Source organism: Rutilus rutilus (assembly GCF_951802725.1).
Source record: "Rutilus rutilus genome assembly, chromosome: 8".
In the NCBI taxonomy this organism is placed as follows: Eukaryota; Metazoa; Chordata; class Actinopteri; order Cypriniformes; family Leuciscidae; genus Rutilus; species Rutilus rutilus.
Window position 1 is genome coordinate 17,725,881 of NC_140222.1, and position 21,874 is coordinate 17,747,754.

Here is a 21,874-nt window from a genome sequence, read left to right on the forward strand (position 1 = left end):
GGGGAAGTCAAACCAATCTTAAAATATTTCATGGGAGGAACAAGAGTCTGCAGTATCTAAGACTTCATTTCTAAATAAGTCCATGCGAGAAGGTGTACAGACTCTGAAAGGAGAAGCAGAGGTATTTATTCACACTGAGCACTTCAACTCAGACTGACATCTCTCTCATTTTTAGCTCTTCTGACGGTAGAATTGAAGTCTTTCGTTATTTGAAACGGTTCTGACGTTCAAACTGCTGAAGAAAATGATTCACCCGATTTTCCTCCATTTGTGCCTGTGGTGTTTAGTTGGTAAGTTATACTTGTTTTATGATGCACAGTGTACTATTAAAATCAGTCAGAATGGATTTTGTATTTGCTGTTAATGTCATGAATAATGATGACTGTAAATCAATCAGTCTAATTCACAACAAAGTATATATATATATATATATATCAAATTAGTTTAAAGCAATCATTTCTGTTTGTTCGGCAGGTGTTTTTGGCGTTGCAGATGAAGTGAAGTCAGTGTCAGGGATCGAGGGAGAATCTGTCACCATACAGCCTAATGTTTCTAAAATAGAGAAAGATGATCAGATAAGATGGAATTTTGGACATAAAGACATTCTCATTGCTCAAATCAATAGACAGGACAATAAACCGATATTTTATAATGATAGTGCTGATGGGAGATTCAGAGGCAGACTGGAACTGGATCAGACTGGATCTCTGACCATCACAAACATCAGAACCACGGACTCTGGACTTTATCAAGTCAAAACCACCAGATCAGAGATGCCGCTCAACATATTCAATCTTATTGTCTGTGGTGAGTATACCAGCTGGATTATTCGATATATAGGATATACTCAGACAGCAACATAGTGTCGGCTCACGGTCGAGATCCGGCCTACATCTGGTACTTGTGGACTCAACGCGTTTGAGTCCACAAGTACACGATGTGGGCCGGATCTGGGCCAACACTATTTTTCTGTCTATTAACCTTTTAACATGTAAAACAAGGTCATAATTAGTCTGATAATGAAATAAGTGGTTTTGTGATGACAGAATCATTTGTGCAAGTTTTTTAGATGATTTTACAACATTTCTTTCTTTAAGAATTTGATTCAAATTAAATTCAAAGAAACGTAATCTGCTCTTTGCGTCGTACAGCTGAACAATACCCAGGCAGCAACACAGTTTTGGCCCAGATCCGGCCCACATCTGGTACTCGTTGAATTCACAGTTCTCCTCTAGCCAAGGAACAAACACGTGTCATTATGATTCAGGCTGCATCACAAGTCAAAATTCAGATCGGGATCGGTAGCATTCAAATATTCATCCAGTTCCTTTTGCTTGAAGATCGATTCATCACACCAGTGGAGCCGAAGCTGGCCCTATAGGGTCTGTTGTAGGGGATTATACAGTAGACCCAGGGAAGTGAAGCACAATTGACTTTCCTGTAGCTCAAACAGTAGAGCATTGGTGCTTGCAACACCAAGGTCATGGGTTTGATTCCCAGGGAAAGGAAGAACTGATAAGAATGTAAATGTGTACTTGAAATGCAATGTAAGTCACTTTGGATAAAAGCATCTGCCAAATGCATAAATGTAAATTGAAGATAGTTTGTAGTTTCATCAGGCAGAAGTCAGCTTCAAGACTCTACACTGTTAGAAAAATCTGTAGAAATTACAGTATTATTGGCAGCTACTTGCCAGTAACTTACTGTAGATTTAAATGTATGTTATTTACTGGCAACAGTTTGTTCAAAGTTAAATGAACATTAAACATTAAAAAGTCTTTATCTTTACAGAATAAAACTAATATAACAGCCTCATGCAAAGCATTCTGGGAACCAAAATCTGAAGGAAAAAAAAAACAGAAAAGGGTTGATGAAGATCTCTGGTTCCCAGAATGCTTTGCATTAGGTTGTTATTTTATTGTTTTATTCTGTAAAGACAAAGACTTGTTAATGTTTAATGTTCATTTAACTTTGAGCAAACTGTTGCCAGTAAATAACATCGATTTAAATCTACAGTAAGTTACTGGCAAACAGCTGCAAAACTACAGCAACTTTTTTACAGTGTACATATATTCACATTTCTACAACAATTATACCTTACACCTACATCGTTACTTCAGGTTGAAGGATTCTGATTGGCTAAGAACTAGATAAACATAGAAATTGTCCACACATTGATTGATATGCAGGTGCATATCCACATTGATTATCAGGCTGACCCTGAGTTAGATATATGTTTTAACACATGTTAGGTGCCTTTCTCAAAAACATGGAGAGAGCACATGCATTAAACTAACATGTAATTCTGTAACTACACAAATCTCATAAGCTTAAAGAATCTCTGGTGATGAAGGGTTTTGAGCGTATTGTAAGGAGGAGTTTACTTTGCATGACTCAGAGCATGATTGACCCATTACAATTCGCATATTTACCAAGTAAGGGGGTTGAGGATGCCACAGCAACACGGCTGGACACTGTTACTGGACATTTGGAGGGCAAGAAGACACATGCACGTTTGTGTTTTGTTGATTTTTCATCAGCGTTTAATTGTATGCAGCCCCATATTCTTGCTAACAGACTATTGCAATTTCCTGATATTGACCTTGGTACAATATGCTGGCTGGTTGACTTTCTAACTATGAGGTCACAGAGGACCCGGGTAAATAACACTTTATCTGAGGTCCTAATGTGTTCAACAGGGTCACCTCAAGGGTGTTGACACCACTCTTATTTGTGCTTTATACCAGAGTATGTTTAATTCGAGGCATATCATTATGATTCTGTGATAGTCTTCTGCAAGATCATGAGGAGGGCCATGGACCAGTTTTGGACAATTTTATTTCATGGTGCAAGGACTCATATCTCCACCTCAATGTCTTTAAGACCAAAGAATGTTGATAGATCCCTTCTGAAAGCTTTTTATTCATCCTTTGTTGAGTTAATTTGAACCTTTACTATGATCTGTTGGTTTGGCAATTTGAGTGTAACTAACAAAAACAGATTGGGAAAAACTGTAAGCATATGTCGGAAAGTAATTGGTACTGATCTTAACAGCATTGAGCATATATACGAGGCCAGAGCTACACAGAGGGCAATGGCCATTTTGGCTAACATCACTCACCAACTACACAATGAGTTTTGCCTCCTACCATCAGGAAGGAGGTATACCTATCGAAAACGTGCCAGGTCCAACAGATATCTGAGATCATTTGTACCATTAGCTGTTGAGTTTCTCAACAAACTATAGGTACATGTGTATTTAAGTTTTTTTTATCCATTTATTTTTTTAAGGTTTAATGTGTTTTTGTGTGGATGTGAATGTGTTGGCTATTTGTTGTGAACAAAATTGCCCTTAGGGGACATTAAAGATACTTCAATCAATCAATTCAATCAAGCTTAAAGAAGTCTTTCAAATTGTTTAGAAGGAAAAAATATTGATTAATACCTTGATTATATTCACTTATAGATATACATTGAAGCAGCAGTGGATGTCAGAATCCAGCACTTATCTGTAAAGAGGACTTGTCTGATTATGTCGAAGCAGCCCGGTCTCACCCCAAAACGTCATGTACTGACGTGTCTTGACCAAACGGCAACATACGACGAATAGGGTACCCCTAAAAAGTCCATATGAGACGAAGACATAAGCGCACCAGCAGCGCCTCCTAGCGGTACCCTAACGCATACCTAAACCTACCCATAACCCGAATAGTCACATATGGACGTTTTAGGGGTACCCTATTCGTCGTATGTTGCCGTTTGGTCAAGACACGTCAGTATGTGACGTTTTGGGGTGAGACTGTGTTAGTCGAAGAGGCCCTCACATGGAATTCTCTAGTAGACAGGATCTCTTGTTTTGGTCATGAATCATAATTATGTTTTCTAATGTTGCTCTTTTCTTCTCTCTTAAGAAAGTCGCTGTTGTGGTTTCACCGAAGCTGTGATCCGACTGGCTCTCTCATCTCTGGTGGGCGTGGCTGTGGTGGTCGTTCTGATTTATGAATTCAGAACCAGACATCTTCCACGGCTGAAGACTGTGAAGAACGCAGCAACAAACACTGATCGACCAGATGAAGATTACCGTGAATGTCTGGTGACAATATATGACAAGAACCAGAGGTGGGACAAAGTCATTGTTATGCAAGTCACAAGTAAGTCTCAAGTCTTTGCCCTCGAGTCCCGAGTCAAGTCGAGTCAAAGATGAGGCAAGTCCCGAGTCGAGTCAAAAGTCAAAGCCAACAAGTCTCAAGTCGAGTCCAAAGTCCTACCATTTTAGTTTCGAGTCATTTCAAGTCCTCTTACCACAGAAATAAAATTTATACAAATCATGGACGTCTGTAAGATTTGTATTTATTTAAACCTCTTTTTATACTTTGATTTATAATCAAATACAGTAAAAAACAGAAAATTTAATTTTCACAAAAAATGCTTGTATTTCAACAGCATATTGCACTAGTGACTAGAACAATGCACAGCATGCAGCTTCAGTCCTGTATTGTATTAACCTCATATTGCAAAACAGTTTAACTTTCAAATAGACATGGGTCGTTTTAGCCTAAACCTTTTTAAACATGTCATCAATAAAATCCTCACTCCTCAAAATTATCACTTCTGAAAAACTGGACCAACCTGATAATATAATTGGAATGCGTGTTGCAGTGCGTATGCGGTGCAAGACCAGCGGGCAATAGTGCTTTCACATATGCTGCGTTTGCAGTGCGTGATCCGCGGCTGTACCACAAATACATACTCATTGTATTTCAAATCCAGAAGTTATTAGCATCTTTTATTTAAAAGAATTTTTTTGTCAGCATTGCGATTCTCTTTGTACCCACGTATACACTCTTTAATAGACGTATTCACGTTTAAATACAATTTAAACAACGTATTATTTAATGCATTACTCTTATATAATTATATATTAAGTTGCTCAAACAAGTGGTAAAATATTTAACCATGTACTTATATTAAAATCGCATAGCCTACATTTTAAATTAACTTAAAATTGACAAAAACAGCAGACTCATACTCTTTCTTTTGCATAATTTAAATCTTTATACAATAAATCTCGCATGTCACAAAGAACTTGTTTTTCCACCTCCACGAATGAGACGAGTGTTATGCAATTGCCTTGTTGAAATATGTATTTTCCCTTGATTTAGGCTACCCCGGTCTTACGTCTCAGCATTGCGATTCTCTTTGTACACATATACACTCTTTAATAGACGTATGCACGTTTAAACACAATTTAAACAACGTAGGCCTATTATTCAATGCATTACTTCTACTTATATTAAGTTCCTAAAGCAAGTGGTCAAATATTTAACCATGTAGGCTACTTATATAAAAAAAACAGCCGACTCTCATGTCTTTTATTTTATATTTAAATTAATACAATAAATCTTGCATGTCACAAGGAACATGTTTTTCCACCTCCACGAATGAGACGAGATTTGTTCATTATGTCGCCTTGTTGAGGTAAATTGTAGTTTTCCTTGCTTTGCCCTGGTCTTAAAGTGAAAATAGTATTTAATTAAATACATTTATGGTGAGATTACTACATTTTATTTAATTAATCACATTTATGGTGAAATTACTCAATTTTTAGGTCAATCTGTGTTCATGTTGACCACGAAACATGCGCTGTCACTTTAATTCAGCATGTGCAGCACAGCAGAAATAGACTCGGTGCGGAAACGATCGCGGCACTGCTGCTGTATACGCACCGCACCTGGAACGGATCGACGGACTGCAACCGTGTGCAGTGTTAAAGCTCTAACCTGTTAACATGGGTACGGAAAAAAATACGCACCCACTGGCGCATACGCACTGCAAACGGAGTATGTGTGAATGTGAAACGGGCGTTAGATGCTGTCGAATCAAAACAACGTGGGACTACAGTGATTGGATGTCGTGCAGGCAGCGCGCGCGCTCTCTGCATGCATACAGGTGGTGCACATTTTTTTCACAGATGCAGATAAACTGAGAGCGGCGCGGCCATGTGGACATTTTTTCCCCCAGTTTTCATGGGAAGTAGCAAGTCTTCTCGAGTCAAAAGGCGCAAGTCCAAGTGAAGTCACGAGTCATTGATGTTAAAGTCCAAGTCGAGTTGCAAGTCTTTGTACATTTTGTCGAGTCGAGTCTGAAGTCATCAAATTCATGACTCGAGTCTGACTCGAGTCCAAGTCACATGACTCGAGTCCACACCTCTGACAAGAACTCCTTTGAGTAACTATCATTTCAAAGATTCTTTTTTTTTTTTTTTCAAAAGCAAATGAACTTTTTCATGCTGTTTGTTTCACACTCTTAAATCATAACCGTAACTGCAATAATTTCACTTCTACTGATTGCAGGTGCTCTTATGTCGTGTCTCAGCAAGCAGATTAATTCCACATTTAGCTTAATGTTAGGCCTACTATCAATTAAAGGGACAGTTCACCCAAAAATAAAATTTCTTTCATTAATTACTCACCCTCCTGTCGTTCCAAGAAAGGAAGTAAAGACATTGTTAAAATAGTCCATGTGACTCCATTGGTTGAACGTTAATGATATGTAGCGACCCCCAAAATAACGAGTTTATTCAACAATCTCTTCTCTTCTGTGTCATTCTCCTGCACTGTTGACATAGTGTAAACAGTGCAGCACTTCCAGGTCCTACATAAGAAGGCCAGCTCACTATTGGCCAGTGTCTTCACTGACATCTCTAATCTCTCTCTCGCTGTGATATTTTAGTGTAATAAATCTTAAAAATTGACAAACAAGATATTCAAAAATGTATTTGCAGTTTTTGATCATGCTGTTTTTTTTTTACTTTATGCCTGTTTTTTTACCATATCAAATAAACATATAATCTTTAAATTATTTGGCCTCATTTTTAACCTGGAAAAAAGAAACTTGTTTGCAAACACAACACCATCATTCAGCTGTGATCATACATCTTTAGTCTGTTAGTCTCAATAATTTCAAGATCAAATATATCCTTGAACAGTTTTCCATTATAAAATTTCTGCATGACTAGTGAACTCTAATAAAAAAAAGTGATAAAAAAACACTTTAGCATGTGGTGTATTCAGGTTGCTTTCACACCCAATAATAAAAGATCTATACACAATTAACTGGCAATTAATAAAATATTATTAAAACTATATCACTTCATCTTGCTTCTGGATTACATTTACTAATTTAGCAGACACTTTTATCGAGAATATACAAGAGACACTACCAGGTTATTCACAAGAAAACGGCAGCATACCGTTATGGACGTGGGTGTTGCTAATAAAAACACTGTTCTGAGAAGTTTCGGAGTAAAACACGGAGTGTGAAATGAGAAGACGAGAAAAATACCTGAGCAGCGCTGTCACACAAATAAATGTGTGAACCTTAGTCAGATCTTCAGTTTATATTTTAACCTGCGCTTAGGTTGATCTTTATCTCTCATCATGATTATTTTAGTGCATATTTGCATTCAGGGCTGTTAAACCCCATGAGTTTCCTGACATATAGGCCTACTCGTTTTCAGATGTTTGGCCTGATCAAGTCTCTTATTGTCCTTCAGCTGTTAAAGTCATTGTTTGATTTAGTTCAGTGGTTTTCTGCTCCTTACAGCCATAATGAAACTCCACAGAGCAACTAACCCAGCAACATAATCTGCATCAGTCACTGAATCACTACAGCAAACACTTTTCAGCAAGAGATGAGTTTAATATGACAATCTGAATGCTTTACACATATTAAACCATATTTTTGTGCAAAAAAGTAAGCAACTAAGAGCAGACTGAGAAATTTAGACTTGTAGTTTATAGATCAGGCTACTATTTCACAAATCATATGAGGAGACAAATGAATCCTGAATTAATGTGATTCTTTTCTGCAGTATTACTAATTTGTCCTGTCTACATGAGATAACGAATGGCAAACTATTGCGAGTTAAATTTGGATGCTATTTGGTTATAATAAAAGACAGTACAGAAATCTGGCCTTATGGAACCCCTATACAGGGAAAAGTTATTGAGAGTAAACTAATGAAACTAAAGAATAAAAGGCCTTGGGTGGAGCACTATATGAACATTTTTCAAATGAATGTCTCTACTGAAACAGGTCAAGTATATGCTAAATTGGCAAAATATGACAAAAAGAAAGGGGGTTACATGATTTATTTGACTTTGGAGATAAAATAATAAAGTTGCATAAAGGGGTGTGTTGGGTGAAATATGCAATTGATTCTGTTATTATAAATGCCTCGTATAGACAGGCTTATGTTTTTATAAGAATATGGAAAGGAGGTTTTTTATAAGAAATCTCCATGTATCGGAAAACAATGTAAAGAGGTTTTTATAAGAAACCCTTGAATCTGGTTAATTAGAAAAGACACTGAGACTTGTTTTTATAAACATGTTTATTAAGAAATTGTCATTAAGAAAGACACCACAAGTTGTTGTTAAACAGTTTTATTAAGAAAGTGTTATATAATATAAGACACTTGTAATAATCATTGTAACCATATATTGAGAAAATGGTTTATGAAGAAAAAATACCACACTGAATGTTGTAAGCATTTATAAGCATATGGCAGAGTAGAGAGAAATTGAAAATGTATGAGAAAGAGCTTTGCCAAAGAAAGAAGAAAAATGCAAGCATTACCGTCTATGTGTGGCGGACGAGATACAGAATGCATCGAAGGAAAGGTCAAAAAGAAGGAGGACAAAGAGGTAAAGGCTTTAATGACCAAGTCCTAGGGGGTTTCCAGGAGGGGATTACCAATGAACAAATTTAGGGAGTTTCCAGGAGGGGATTTCTGAAGATGGGCTTTAAAAGGACTGGAGAGATAATGTCCAGGCAGACGCGGATTCAACGGGACCACCTGTCCGCCTCTCCGGTGTTATTAGTCTCTTGCCATGGGCCTCCTGCAGTCAAAGTTTGTAAACTGCTTGTTTTTGATTTGATTCAATTTGATTTTATATATTAGTATTTTGTATGTGAACTAATTAACCTAAATTTAATAAAAACTACTTATTTTTGATATAAAAAGAACCAGCCTGCCATAGTCTCTGTTTTATGTAAAATGAGCTGAACTAACCATGGAGAAGTCTTCTGACTAAATTGTAAATATGGAAATTTAAATACTTATTGCTTAGAACGGATTCGACTTACTTTACCTAACCTGAGAAAAATCAAAATAAGGTAGAAGGTGTTTTTAATTAAGAACCACGTAGGGGGTTAGATTAAGCACCATGAAACAAAACATACAGATTGGATTAGCAGTTAAAACATTTAAGAACAATAGTTATTTGACACCACATGTGGCTGTTTCTTTCTATCTTTAAGGGTGTCAGATTAACTGTAAAATTTGCGGCCCAACTGTGCCTCATTTCAGTCCTCATAATTAGCAGTTGACTTAACGATGACCCAGCGCTGAGGGAGAAACTTTCTCAATTTTGTCATGATTCCTGTCTGTGTTCCCCTGTCTTTTTCCATGTTTGGTAGTTCCCCGTCATGTTTAATGTTTAACTAGTCTCCTCAGGTGTTTTAGATTGGCCACGCCCCCTTGTTATATTGTTTAGCTTGTTTTCCTGTGTATTTAAGCCCTGTGTCTTGTTCAGTCTTTATGAGTTCATGATGTTGTATGTTGGTTGTCCTGTTCCCTAGTCTGTGTCTGTCAAGTTGAGTTTTAATAAAAGATTTCTGCTGCACGTGGATCCTGTTTCCTCCTATGTTTCAACCGCATCGCTACACTGCCACTTTGTCTAAATATATATATTAAGAATATGATGGGAGTTACAGAGTTAACCAATAAGAGTACCTACCTTCCGTCATATAGGAATACGACACATTGAATAAGTCCAAATATGGTCAGTTACTAGTACATTAGAGGACCTTAGTCTCGTCTTCAACGAACCCAGAAGGGCCCACGTCACTCCTCTGTTCATCTCCCTGCATTGGTTACCTCTCACTGCTTGCATCAGGTTCAAGGCATTGAGGATTGCTTAGATCTATCACAGGCTCAGCTCCCTCCTACTTCGAGTCGCTCCTACGAATCTACATACCCACCAGAAACCTACGATCGGTCAACGAACGACGACTCGTGGTTCCATCACAGAGAGACACAAAATCACTTTCCAGAACATTCTCATTCACAGTTCCATGCTGGTGGAATGCTCTCCCCACCCTCATCCGGAATCCGGAATCCCTGGCAACATTCAAAAGACAGCTAAGACTCATCTCTTCTGTGAGCACTTAACCTCATAATAAAAAAAAAAATAATAAAAAAAATTCCTTTTCCTCTAAATCCTCGCTTATCAGCCTTATGCTACTCTGATCAATACATGAACTTCGTATTCTGAGCACTTCTTGCGTTGTTTTTGCCTCTTCACGAAAACTCGCTTAATGTAGTCCTAATTTGTAAGTCAAAAGCGTCTGCTAAATGACTAAATGTAAATGTAGTCTGTATTATAATAGGGAAAAATAGGAGGCCATTACCCATCCTAACCTAGAGGTCCACATAATGAAGAATAGATGTGTCCCCCAAGCAAAAAAGTGAAATGGCTATGGCTAGTGTCTTCATCAAACTGGACTCGTGGCCTGCTGCATATTCACTCCAACAGGAACCTCTCAATTTATCTGTACAATTGCTGAATTATTCAATCGGTTTCCTCTAGAATCTGAAATACAAAGACATTAAAAAAAGGAAGAGTTGTAGTCAGACTTCAAATCTGATGACAAGAATTTACCATAAAATGACAAAGGACCAAGTTTAGTCTTGTTTGAGCACTTGTTCTTTTCTAACAAATTAACACGATTTGTAAACTCAGTCTTCCGAACAAATGAATAATGATCTACATCTCACACCAAGTAACATGACTTTAATAGACTTGGAATTTAGTGCATATGAACTTCTTGGTCCTTTTTGGAGACTCACACTAAACGGACGAATCTACTTTCATTATTTGGAGAAAAGTAGAAAGAAGATACTTCCACAGAAGAAATAAAGCTAAGTTTAGCACAACATAAGAGCAAGTAAACAATGACAAAATGTTTATTTTTCAAAGAAATGGCTGAAGTCACTTTAACTGATAAAAAAGTCATATTGGAAGAGTTGATTTACTCACCACTGACAGTAACACTGAATTCACAGCAAATGTTCTTTCCACTGCAGATGTTTAGATGATAAACTCCAGTGTCGCTGGTTCTGGTGTCTTTGATGGTGAGAGATCCAGTTTGATGGTGCAGCTCCAGTCTGCCTCTGAATCTCACATCAGCACCGTATGAAGTCTCACTGATGTCTCCATTCATTCCGGCTGAGAGAATTTTCTCTTCAAATCTCCACTCCACTTTCTCATCTGATATATCACTTGATATGGCCTAAATTTACTGCATTTAATAAATATAGTATGAACAATATTAAATGAGATAAAAGACATCCTGGTGTTTCCAAAATTATATTGGCGTAATTGGTTCCTGGACTCCAATTTGAAAACACATGTTCTGTACAATCCAAATTCAGAAAATTAACTTGATGTGCATATGCAAACTGCCGCTCGTTCACTGAAACTTTTTGCAAATGGAAATACACGTGACGTTCTCACATTTACAGATAATGATACAACCGTGAAATGTAAGTTATGTGCTGAGGAAATATGTATGAAACATTAAACAGATGCACACATCTATCAAAGCAACTGACGGGAAAAAGCGAAGACGTGTTAAAGTGTTAGTTTGTTTGAAATGCTTGATATAAAACATTCTTAGCTTGCCTTGTATCGTGTATTTTTATCTCACTCCATGTCCTCCTGTATTTTTCCTTTTGTCTATAGAAATACGTTACTATTTTACTACTATAAAGTGACGTCTTTTGTGAATGATTTCTGTTCACTGTATGCAGACCTGATTAACTGATAATCAAATTCGTTGTAGATCGGTTCGTTCAGCTGTTTTTGCAGAGCTTTTCGTGTTTTAATTTAATTTGGTGCAAGGAGGGGTAATTTATTTAGCTAATTTATTTAGCAATTATGTATTGCAATAATAATAGTACTAATAAAACTTTCTTAAAAGGAAATGGAAAGACTCACAAGAATTGAAAACTCTGAATTTCCTGTATGTGACGGTCAATGGATAAGCTGCATTCACACTGCTAGCGATTTTCCGGGGTCGAGACAAAGTGGTTATATGGGGTGTTTCTCAAATGGAAGTCTGCGTGCTAGTAAGGCTGCATATCTTGGCTGCCATGTCAAGTGCCGCTGAAGGCCTTCTCAATTTGAAGGCTGCCTTTGTTTTTCATCCTTCATTCAGCTCACTTTGTAGGATACATCAAGTGTCATTCAATCACCCACAATCCTTTGCGCACATTCCAATTTACAAAAAAGAACAGATGGAAAAAAAGTTGACACTGAGCTTGTTGTCTAAGATCATTATGAAAAGACAAAAATAATGGTTTCGAACACGAAGGCATACATGTTATCTTTTGTCTTGGTGGAAATTAATAACTTAACACTAAACTGACAATAAAGTAATCCACTAGGAGACCAGAGACAGCTGTCATTTACTTTATAATAGAAAGCCAGTTCATATAAAGGTTTTTAATAACAGTGTTGTGTTGTACATAATTGTATTTCCGTGCCGGGAACATGCGTGATGTAGCCATGCGCACTTACTTAGCGTTCAGTGCTGAGGAGTTTAGCCTACAAGCCTCAGAAGGTCTAGACAAGGGGATCCAGCCTTCCGTTTTGAGAAGCACCCATGTTTAACTTTATGCAAATGAAGAGCGACTGGAGTGTCTGCAGCAAGATGGAGGGAAAGTTATTTTAGTGGTCAGCAACTTTCCTATCATTTATTATGTCTTTGTAAATTGTGTACATGTTGGTACTCGACACTGACTCTGAGCTGGAATGGTTTTGTGAACTCACATAGACCGTGCTTTCGCTTTCGCTGCAGATGAATAGCTGTAATCTTGTTCATCTTAAAAATTTAAGCATTTTATGAACTGATTCTATATATATTTAGTCTTTCCCTCCAAAATGTTAGTTTTTTTGCAGCAAGAAAGCTAATCAGTGTCTACAACATGGAATAACATCTGTGAATGTCATTCATAAACATTACTAAACTGAAGTTGTGGGAATGCCTACTTGTGGTCTTGTTCCGTCATGTTCCGGGCGTGACGAAAGGTAGGGGCGTGGAGAAAGCTATCATTGGTCGCAAAAGCTGTCTGTCCGGGTGTGTGGTAGGGTTAGGGGTTAGTTTCTGTGGAAAAGTTGTTGGCAGTGTGAACGCCAGAGGTGGAAGTAACGAATTACAACTACTCACGTTACTGTAATTAAGTAGTTTTTTTGGGTAGGCTACTTGTACTTTTTTGAGTATATTTTTTAATCTGTAATTTTACTTGTACTCAAGTACATATTAAGCTAAGTAATCTACTTCGCTACTTGTAAAATCACATTTCGTTACTGAGTACAATTTGAATTGATATTCAAATCTTTGAATGGCATTTCGGTAGCCAATAAAAATATTCGTTCGTAAACGGACCAATAAAACCCCTGATATTTGGACTGAATGAAAGCCGCCGAAGTCGCAGCAGGTTTTGAAGAGCTGATCATGAAGGAGGCGAGGAGCAGAGTGATTAATGGCTGGACTGAAAGTTTGGAACAACAAACTACATAGTAGTATTGTCAAAATATCTATATTTTACCAGCTGCGCGTTCTCATTCTCTCATCTCAACGACAGCGAGTTTGACACACCCGCCTCCTCTCAGCGCGGGATTGCAGGTAGGCCTACACTGTAAAAAAAAAAAACGTAAAAAAACGGTAATTTTCTGGCAGCTGGGGCGCCAGAAAATTCCTGTTAAAAAACGGAAAAATACTGTAAAAAAATGGTCTTTCTTCCCGTTGTTTTTACGGAAAAAAACTGTATATTTATCATTGGATTTCGGTAATATGATATAATGTTAATTTACCGTCCTATTGAAGTATTAATATCTGTTTTTTACACTGATAACCACCAATCACAGCAGTGATGAAAGTCACATGATCAATCAAAGCTCAACATAAGCAGTTCTTCCACAAGACAGTTAATACTAATATATATAGAAGCTGCACAGTGTCATTCACACAAACATTAAACACCATCATGGTAACACATGAAATTTTAAAAATGCAATAAACATTAATTTAATAACATTAAATGTAACATAAACCCCTAATGTACATAACTGATTAGAAAAAACGAAGAAAACTATGAAGAAACAAACATAGTTATTTCAACAAAAATACATCAAATGTGAAGTGTCACAGGGAATTGTGGGAATGTCAATTTACGGTTTTTCACTGTAAATGATACAATGAGTTGTTTTTTTCACTTTCAAAAACTGTAAATTTAACGGTATGTTACAGTAAAATTACATTAAATGTACCGTTAGATCTATCACAGTTATTTACCGTATATAGTACGGAAACTTTCTGTTAACCAATTAACAGTTTTTCACTGTAGCATTTTTACAGTCTTTTACCGTTAAAATGACGATAATTTTTTACAGTGTATTACGCATAATTTTATTAATACCTGCAAGTTTCTATGGCATATTTTAATGGCAAATGTCACGAACAATATTATAACGCGAGGGCACATTCATGTAATCGCAGAAAACTGGACGCGAGCTCTCAAATGTAGGCTACGAATGAACTGGACTCGGATATTGAGTGTGCGCTCTCGGACTGTGTGTCATATCATGTGCAATCGCGAATCTCTCCAAGTGGTTCTCACTGCAGACTCAAATGACGTCCAGCTCCAATCTCTCCATGCTCTTGAATTAAACGCTGTCAAAAGTTATGAAAAATCTAGTCTTTTTGCAAATTAAATTCAGTTTGAATTGAAATCAAGCTTCCTTGTGCTGTGTGTGAGCTATTGCAACAGTTCACGTTACCCTATTGTAAAGACAAATACACTGAGTGAGTAAATATTAGATTATTGTAATGGTTATTGATCAATGTTTAAATATGTAAACAAAAGCCTAAATTAAAATCTCACCTTATAAAGTGGACGTGTCTCTTTAGAAGACTTGAATTAAACTTTTCCATTCAAATAGATTACTGTTACAATGAGTGTTGTGCTTTTCAATGCTTGAAAATAATGATTGCCTTGACAAAATGGATGGACAAAAATGTAGATATTAAAATATTTAGTATGTAGTAGTTTTCCCGATGGTATTAAAAATTATAGGCTAGGCCTACTGAATATTGACATATTTCAAGGTGTCATATTGAAGTTAGAAATTCCAGTATCCACTAATTAATGTCCTTTGACAATAAGGTAAAAACGTGTTAAAAGTAGCTATTTTCTACATAAATCTATGATTTTGTTGAATATTTTTATTGGTAATGCATTAACTATCGCCAGCTAAAAAGTAATTAGTAACTAGTACTCTGAGTAGTTTTTGAGAAGAGTAATTTGTACTTTTACTTAATTACTTTTTTGACACCAGTACTTTTACTTGTAATTGAGTATTATTTGAGCAATGTAACGGTACTTGTACTTGAGTACAAATTTTCAGTACTCTTTCCACCTCTGGTGAACGCAGCTTAAGACGAGCTTTAATCGAATTGAATTATTCTGTACTGTTTTCCAGCTCCTCTTCCCAGACACTTTACACGATGTCCTTCATCATCAAAGCAGAATTGTTCAATGCTGTGTTCAGTGTTGAATGCGAGTCATGTGACTCTCTCCTAGTACAAAGGAAACAGTTTATTGTCCAGCATCAGTCTCTCTCTACCTCTGGAGGCGGAATATCAGGATAAAAACACCTACAGCTGTGTGCAGACTCAACATCTTAACAAAAGTGAGTGTTCAGGAAGGCCTACGTCATCTGTGATATTAGTGACTATAGCCAATATATTAGGTGCGTTCATCCCATGTCGTAATTACAAGATTACGACTTATACAAAGTGTTTACGTGCTCATAGAACTAGACCCTTTTACAACTTTTAAACTGGGAAGTTTTTGAGGGCTCAGATTTGTATCACCTGACTGCTGCAGATTTTTTTATTTATTTATGAATACGAATAACATAAACTAAATGGTCCATTCCCTTGTTCCATTTAGATTTATACAAAATGTTTAATTAAGCTCTATTTTGTTTGTAATTATGTAAATCTTGAAAAAAGGCTTACTTTTTGAGTGTATACAGATCATGGATTTAGGGTTTTTTAAAATTGCTCATTATTTCTTCTCTCATAAGGCTGTCTCTGTTGTGGCGTTACTGAAAGCGTGATCCGATTGGTCCACTCTGCTCTGGCGGGCGTGGCCACGGTGGTCATTCTGGTTTATGAATTCAGATCCAGATGTCTCCGCCAGAGGAGGAGTGTGCAGACGTCGCCATCAAACACTGTATCTGATTAATCAGGTTTTTATGAACAGCTGAAACCAATATATCACAATGTATGTAAATAAATATCATTTAAGAGACTGAAAGTAAACTCTACTTAGTAAATGCTCTATTAAAAAAGTGAAAAGTTTTACTTTTGAATTTTTTTTCATATATATATTTTTTTAATTCAGTTGTGTTATAGCACTTTTCACCATACAAAAATAATTATTTTTTGGAATGTGTGGCAGCCATCAAAATTTGTTTATATTTACAAAATAGAATTGAAACCATTGGAATCTATTCTTTATACTTTTGTCAGTTAAATAAATTTGAAAGAAAATGAACAATTCACAGATTCTTGATTTTATTGCATTTTACAAGATGTCAAAACTTTTCTAGATTTTATTGCAGCTTCATACTCTCGTTTATTTTCAGGGCAAGTTTGTAATCTCAAACAATTCTAATATTATCAGAAGGCCAATACATCACATCTTACCAAGCGCATTATTACTACATGCAAATAATTGCTTAATGGTACAGAATATATTGGAAGTTTGTGCATCAGTGTCAGTGACCGGATGCTACTATAGAAGCTTGGATGTGACGACTTCATCTTAAAGAGTTGTAATGCTAGCTCTATCTGTTTTTCATAGTCCTTTATGCCTCTTTTTGTCCAATATAAAATAAACATGCATTATTATATTCTTTGGCCTCATTCTTGACCTCTAGGGGGAAAAAAGTGGTCAGCTCTGCTCCCTATTGATTTGATTCTGCATCTTTATTCAGTTAATCTTGAAGCATAAATCCATTTATGGTTTTTCATTGTCAAGTTTGCTGCATGAATAGAATCTAGTATAAAAACTATTTTCAGAATATGGTGTCTTTATGTGGCTTTCACAGGTGCTCAAAGAAGACTATTATAACCGCTGAGAATGAGAATAACATATCTATGAACAAAATCTTACTGACAATAACATCCACTTCTTTTCATTGTGTAGAAAACAAAATAACTCTATATTTATATTAGATTCTACATTTACTACAGACAGTTTTACCCAGAAAATGTATTCTAGACAATGCCAGGCCATTCAAAAGAAAAGCTTTTAGATTAAAATAAACATATTTTAAAAGGTTTAAAAAGGTTTCCAGGAAAAACACAATGTTCTGAGAAGTTGCTGAACATGTGAGTGTGAAATGACAGAATGAAAAAAGAACTGAGCGCGCTCACAAAAATAAATGTGTGAACTTTCCCAGTTCTTCAGTATATATTCCACTCTGCTCTTAGTTTGTCTTTACCTCTCATTACGATTATTTTAGCACATTGTTGCATTCATGGCGGTTGAACCACATGAGTGACCTTCAGCTGTTAAAATCAGCTTAAATGTAGTTGTTTGGTTCAGTTAGTGGCTTTCTTCTTCCAAATTCCCACAAACCATAACGAAACTCCACAGAACAACTAAACCACCAACATCAACTGCATCATCATTTACATTTAATCTTTTAGCAGACGCTTTTATCCAAAGCGACTTACAAATGAGAACAATAGAAGCAGTTAAACTAACAGTAGGACAACAATATGCAGTGCATGACCCTTCTCAGTTTAATCTAACACAGTACTTTTTTTTTTTTTTTTTTTTAATAGAATAGAAGAGAAAGTGTTAGTATCAAGTGCTGTCGAAAAAGAAGTGTCTTCAGCATCAGTCACTGAATCACTACATGAAAAGCTTTCCAGCAAGAGACTGTCAACTCTTACCTCTGTATGTGTGCAAGTTGATCTCATCTCATGAAACGCTGCCATTGTTCCAATTACAGACTGACAAAGATTGAGGGCAGAAGATTGCAGCTGAGAATGAGAAACAACGAGGTTCATTCAAAAGCCAAAAAATGACCAGGCTTGTTTTTCACATAAATGCACTGAAGCAACAAAGTTATAATTTCTCTCTGTGGTTTGAGTATTGCACCACGTCCAGGCACTTTCTGTCCGCAACTGAAATGCATCGCAATGTTGGTCGTGTGTCAGTATAGGCTATGGTTTTATCACAGCATTTGCTTGCAGTGTAATTGTGTCGCCTAGTCACTGTTAGAGTTCCTGCTTGACTGTATATCATGCAAGGCATCATGTGATCTCCACTGACTGTACATTTGCAAAACAGTAGCTTTTGCGAAATATTTATTTTGTCACATCACCAAATGCTGTTGGCTGTCTGAAATCGGGAAATAGGGCACTATTTGAAGGGACAGCCATTTGTGGTGGTGTCTGAAACATAGCCTATTGGATATCAAGTGCACTCATTCAATCCCAATTGCACTGCAATAACGAGTGTGTACAACCGGTGTACACTCAACATCTAGAGAATTATACTCATGATACACTGTGAGGTCAGGCCGAATGAATTCCCGCGTCTCGCCAGAAAATGGCGCCCGCAGCTGAATCCTCCCATTTCTAAACCGCTGGTCCAATGTGGCTACAGCGTAATATCATGCTGGCATAAATTACTTTTTATTTAATTATTAAATAGTTTCCATGGCAGAGTTCAATCTTTTCATCTTACTGGAGATGCCAGTTTGCTAGTGTCAAATGATTATTAAAAAGCAAGCACTAAAAGCATCTATTGCAAAAGCGGCAGCCCTTCCGGCGCTTTGTGTCTGAATTTACTCGTTTTCATTCACTCCTTCAAGTGGACTATTAGTGAAGAAATGTAGGGAATAGTGGATGAGTGTAGGCTATACACAGCCTTTGTGACTAGTGTTGGCTGATATCACCAGCTTTTGTTGAAAAATAAACAACCTTTTTTTATACTCAAATTTCTATTAGCGAGTGCATTTACACATACAGTGAAACCCTGATAACTACTAAAAATTGTCTCATTATAAATTTTTTTTAAAATGCAGCACCAACATCAGCACCACCATACTTCTGACCTGACTCTGTTGACTGCTATGACATGGTTCTGTAGCTCGATCTCATATGTTTAGGTTGATTCAGCTAATTAATACATGAACATGTAGTTTATCTAGAATCTACTGATTATGTATACTTTTATACAACGCTACTTACAAATGATGGGGAGAAAAACATTCAACACAATACATTTTTCCTACAGAGGCAGTTACAACTGTGTTTTTGTTTCATTTCTCAGCAATTACTGGTACTAGTTATAGATTGATAAAAAATAAACCTCTCATCAATAAAATTCTCATCATCTTGCATCACCAGACCAAATTTCACAAAGGACCAGAGAAAAGAACAGAGTGTCATGAGTACTGTTTATTCTCAAACCAGAGCTGGAAACATCTCAAGAAATGGGTGTTTAAAGATGTGACCTTTAAAGCGAAAGACTTACAAACACACTCTAAATATGGAATAATGAATAACCTATTGTAATGAGCGGAGGGAAAATGAGATTCTTCTTACAGCCAGTTCTCACAGCTAGATATCTCTAAAGGAGAGACATCTGAATATGTATGCAGGATTAATTAGCCATTTTATTGAACAAAGATAATTCGTTTTTACTGTTTTATCTTCTAAGTTTGAACATATTCAGTCAGATGGTTGTTTAAAGTGCATACAGTATGAGATTTCACATGACCAGATTTTTCCTTTTTTGCCTTTACAAGAACAAAACTAGAAGTGTGGCACAAGTAATAGCGAACCAAATCATCTTTCACTGGGGTGCACCATCTAAAACTGAATCTGATCATGGAAGTAAATTTACAAAATGCTAAACATCAAATACCACAGTCTTTACAGGTCATAGAGATCTGCACTAATCCAATGCGTGAACGACAACATAAAACAGCAGCTAAGCGGACAAGACCGAAACAGGCGAACTCATTTCTGCCCATGATCTGACTGTAATGAGAGTAAATGGAAGTAAATCCATGGGAATCCCCACTGGAATTCATGACAATATGAATGATAAAAAGCATGACTGGGGTCTCTTATGCTCACGACACAGCAGACAGTGAAGAACAGCTTTAGGTGTGACTATAGGGTTGCATAGGGGAAACTTTCCATTGGAAATGAATCTGGGGGAATTAGGCCAGACCTGCTATTAAAATCCAATGTGTTTAAACTTTCTGATTATTATTGGGGTGGTTTCTCCTGGTTTCTCAACATATCACTTATATCAGAAACATGATCAAAGAAGTTAGATCTTAAGTGCATGCACTTCAGTCAATCAACTGGCAAAATTTACAATTTGACCCTCCCACCGACTCTGACTTGCCTGCAAATGTTGAAGCTAGTTTGATACTGTTTAGTTGTTTATGTTCTGCATTATAATTTAGATATGTAAGCTAAACTGCACACCTATTTATGTTATATAGGCCTATTTAAATTATAAATACTTGAATGCAACTTGAATACACTTCCGCAGATGTGTGCTCAACAATCCCATCAGCAACCAGACCAGAAATCTCAACAACATTGAACTCTGTCAGCCATGTGCAGATAGGCTACAATGGATTTAAAATAAAATAAAACAAATAATTCAGTGAAACACATTTCTGTTTTCTAACATTGCTATTTTTTCTCTCATAAGACTGTATCCACTGTTGTGGTTTTACTGAAGCTGTGATCCGATTGGCTCTCTCTGCTCTGGTGGGCGTGGCTACTGTTGCTGTGCTGGTTTATGAATTCAGATCCAGAAGTCTTCAACAGAAGAAGAGAGAGCAGAAATAACCATCAAACTCTGATTAATCAGATACTCAGGAAGGTGTTCTTAAACGACTGCTTTGTGTATATATGTAGTAATTATAATTTATTAATAAATGGCATTTAAGTGATTATAAAATAATTTTTACTCCATACCAAAAACTACTTTGTTAAAATAAAAATAAAAAACATTTATTTTTTCATTTAAATTGGTTTTGTATATTGCTTTTTTACAATACAAAGTTTTAAAGCAGCTTTACAAAAAATAGTGCTTTACAAACCTGTGATTAATCTGACAATCAATAAATACAGTCTTTTTTTGTATTATTGTAAGATAAGTCTTGTTGCAGAAGTTGTGTAAAAGAATCAGTGGGAAAATGATCAGGATAACAAGATACAGCTGGCATTTTTAATGACGTGTATTGCACAACTTCACATTGAGCTGAGGGTGAACGGGCACTCTTGACTCGTATGCTGGAAAATCTCATTCTTTCCAGTTGAGAGGAAAAACAGCTGAACACAGTCACATCGATTATTGTATGAACTTTAGAACTTTTGTATGAAGTTTATATTACGCAATGCTCTTACTCAGCTACACATTTTTTATGATCTGTGATTTTTGTTCCCAGAAAGTTGTGCTAAAAATCATTCAACAAATGTTCGTGATAACATTGTTAGAACATTATCCCATAACATTCTTATAAAGTTTTTTAGCGGGAAGCTTCCCATTTGGCATTGGATGTGGACTCAAATGTTGCTCAGATGTCAAATTTTGGTTGAAAGTGAAAACAAAACCTTTGTTTGACATCAAGCTCCAACGTCATTAAATAACTCCAAAAACAGCATTACCAGCTTCACTTATTATAAA

At 36.4% G+C, this 21,874-nt stretch overlaps 3 protein-coding genes across 5 annotated transcripts in view; 2 read left to right on the forward strand and 1 right to left on the reverse strand.

The window, feature by feature from the left end:
• LOC311295887 (uncharacterized protein) overlaps positions 1–21,874 on the forward strand; it is a 515,693-nt gene that overhangs the window by 450,316 nt on the left and 43,503 nt on the right. The gene's annotated exons all lie outside the window — the stretch shown is intronic.
• Positions 1–21,874, reverse strand: part of LOC311295881 (uncharacterized protein) — an 81,885-nt gene that overhangs the window by 33,651 nt on the left and 26,360 nt on the right. The window lies entirely within an intron of this gene.
• Positions 157–4,463, forward strand: LOC311294776 (uncharacterized protein; the record flags this gene model as incomplete). Its single annotated transcript, XM_084415805.1, has 4 exons — positions 157–290; positions 475–807; positions 3,912–4,151; positions 4,444–4,463. The coding sequence occupies exons 1-4, from the start codon at positions 245–247 to the stop codon at positions 4,461–4,463; spliced, it is 639 nt and encodes a 212-aa protein (XP_084271931.1). The 5' UTR covers positions 157–244.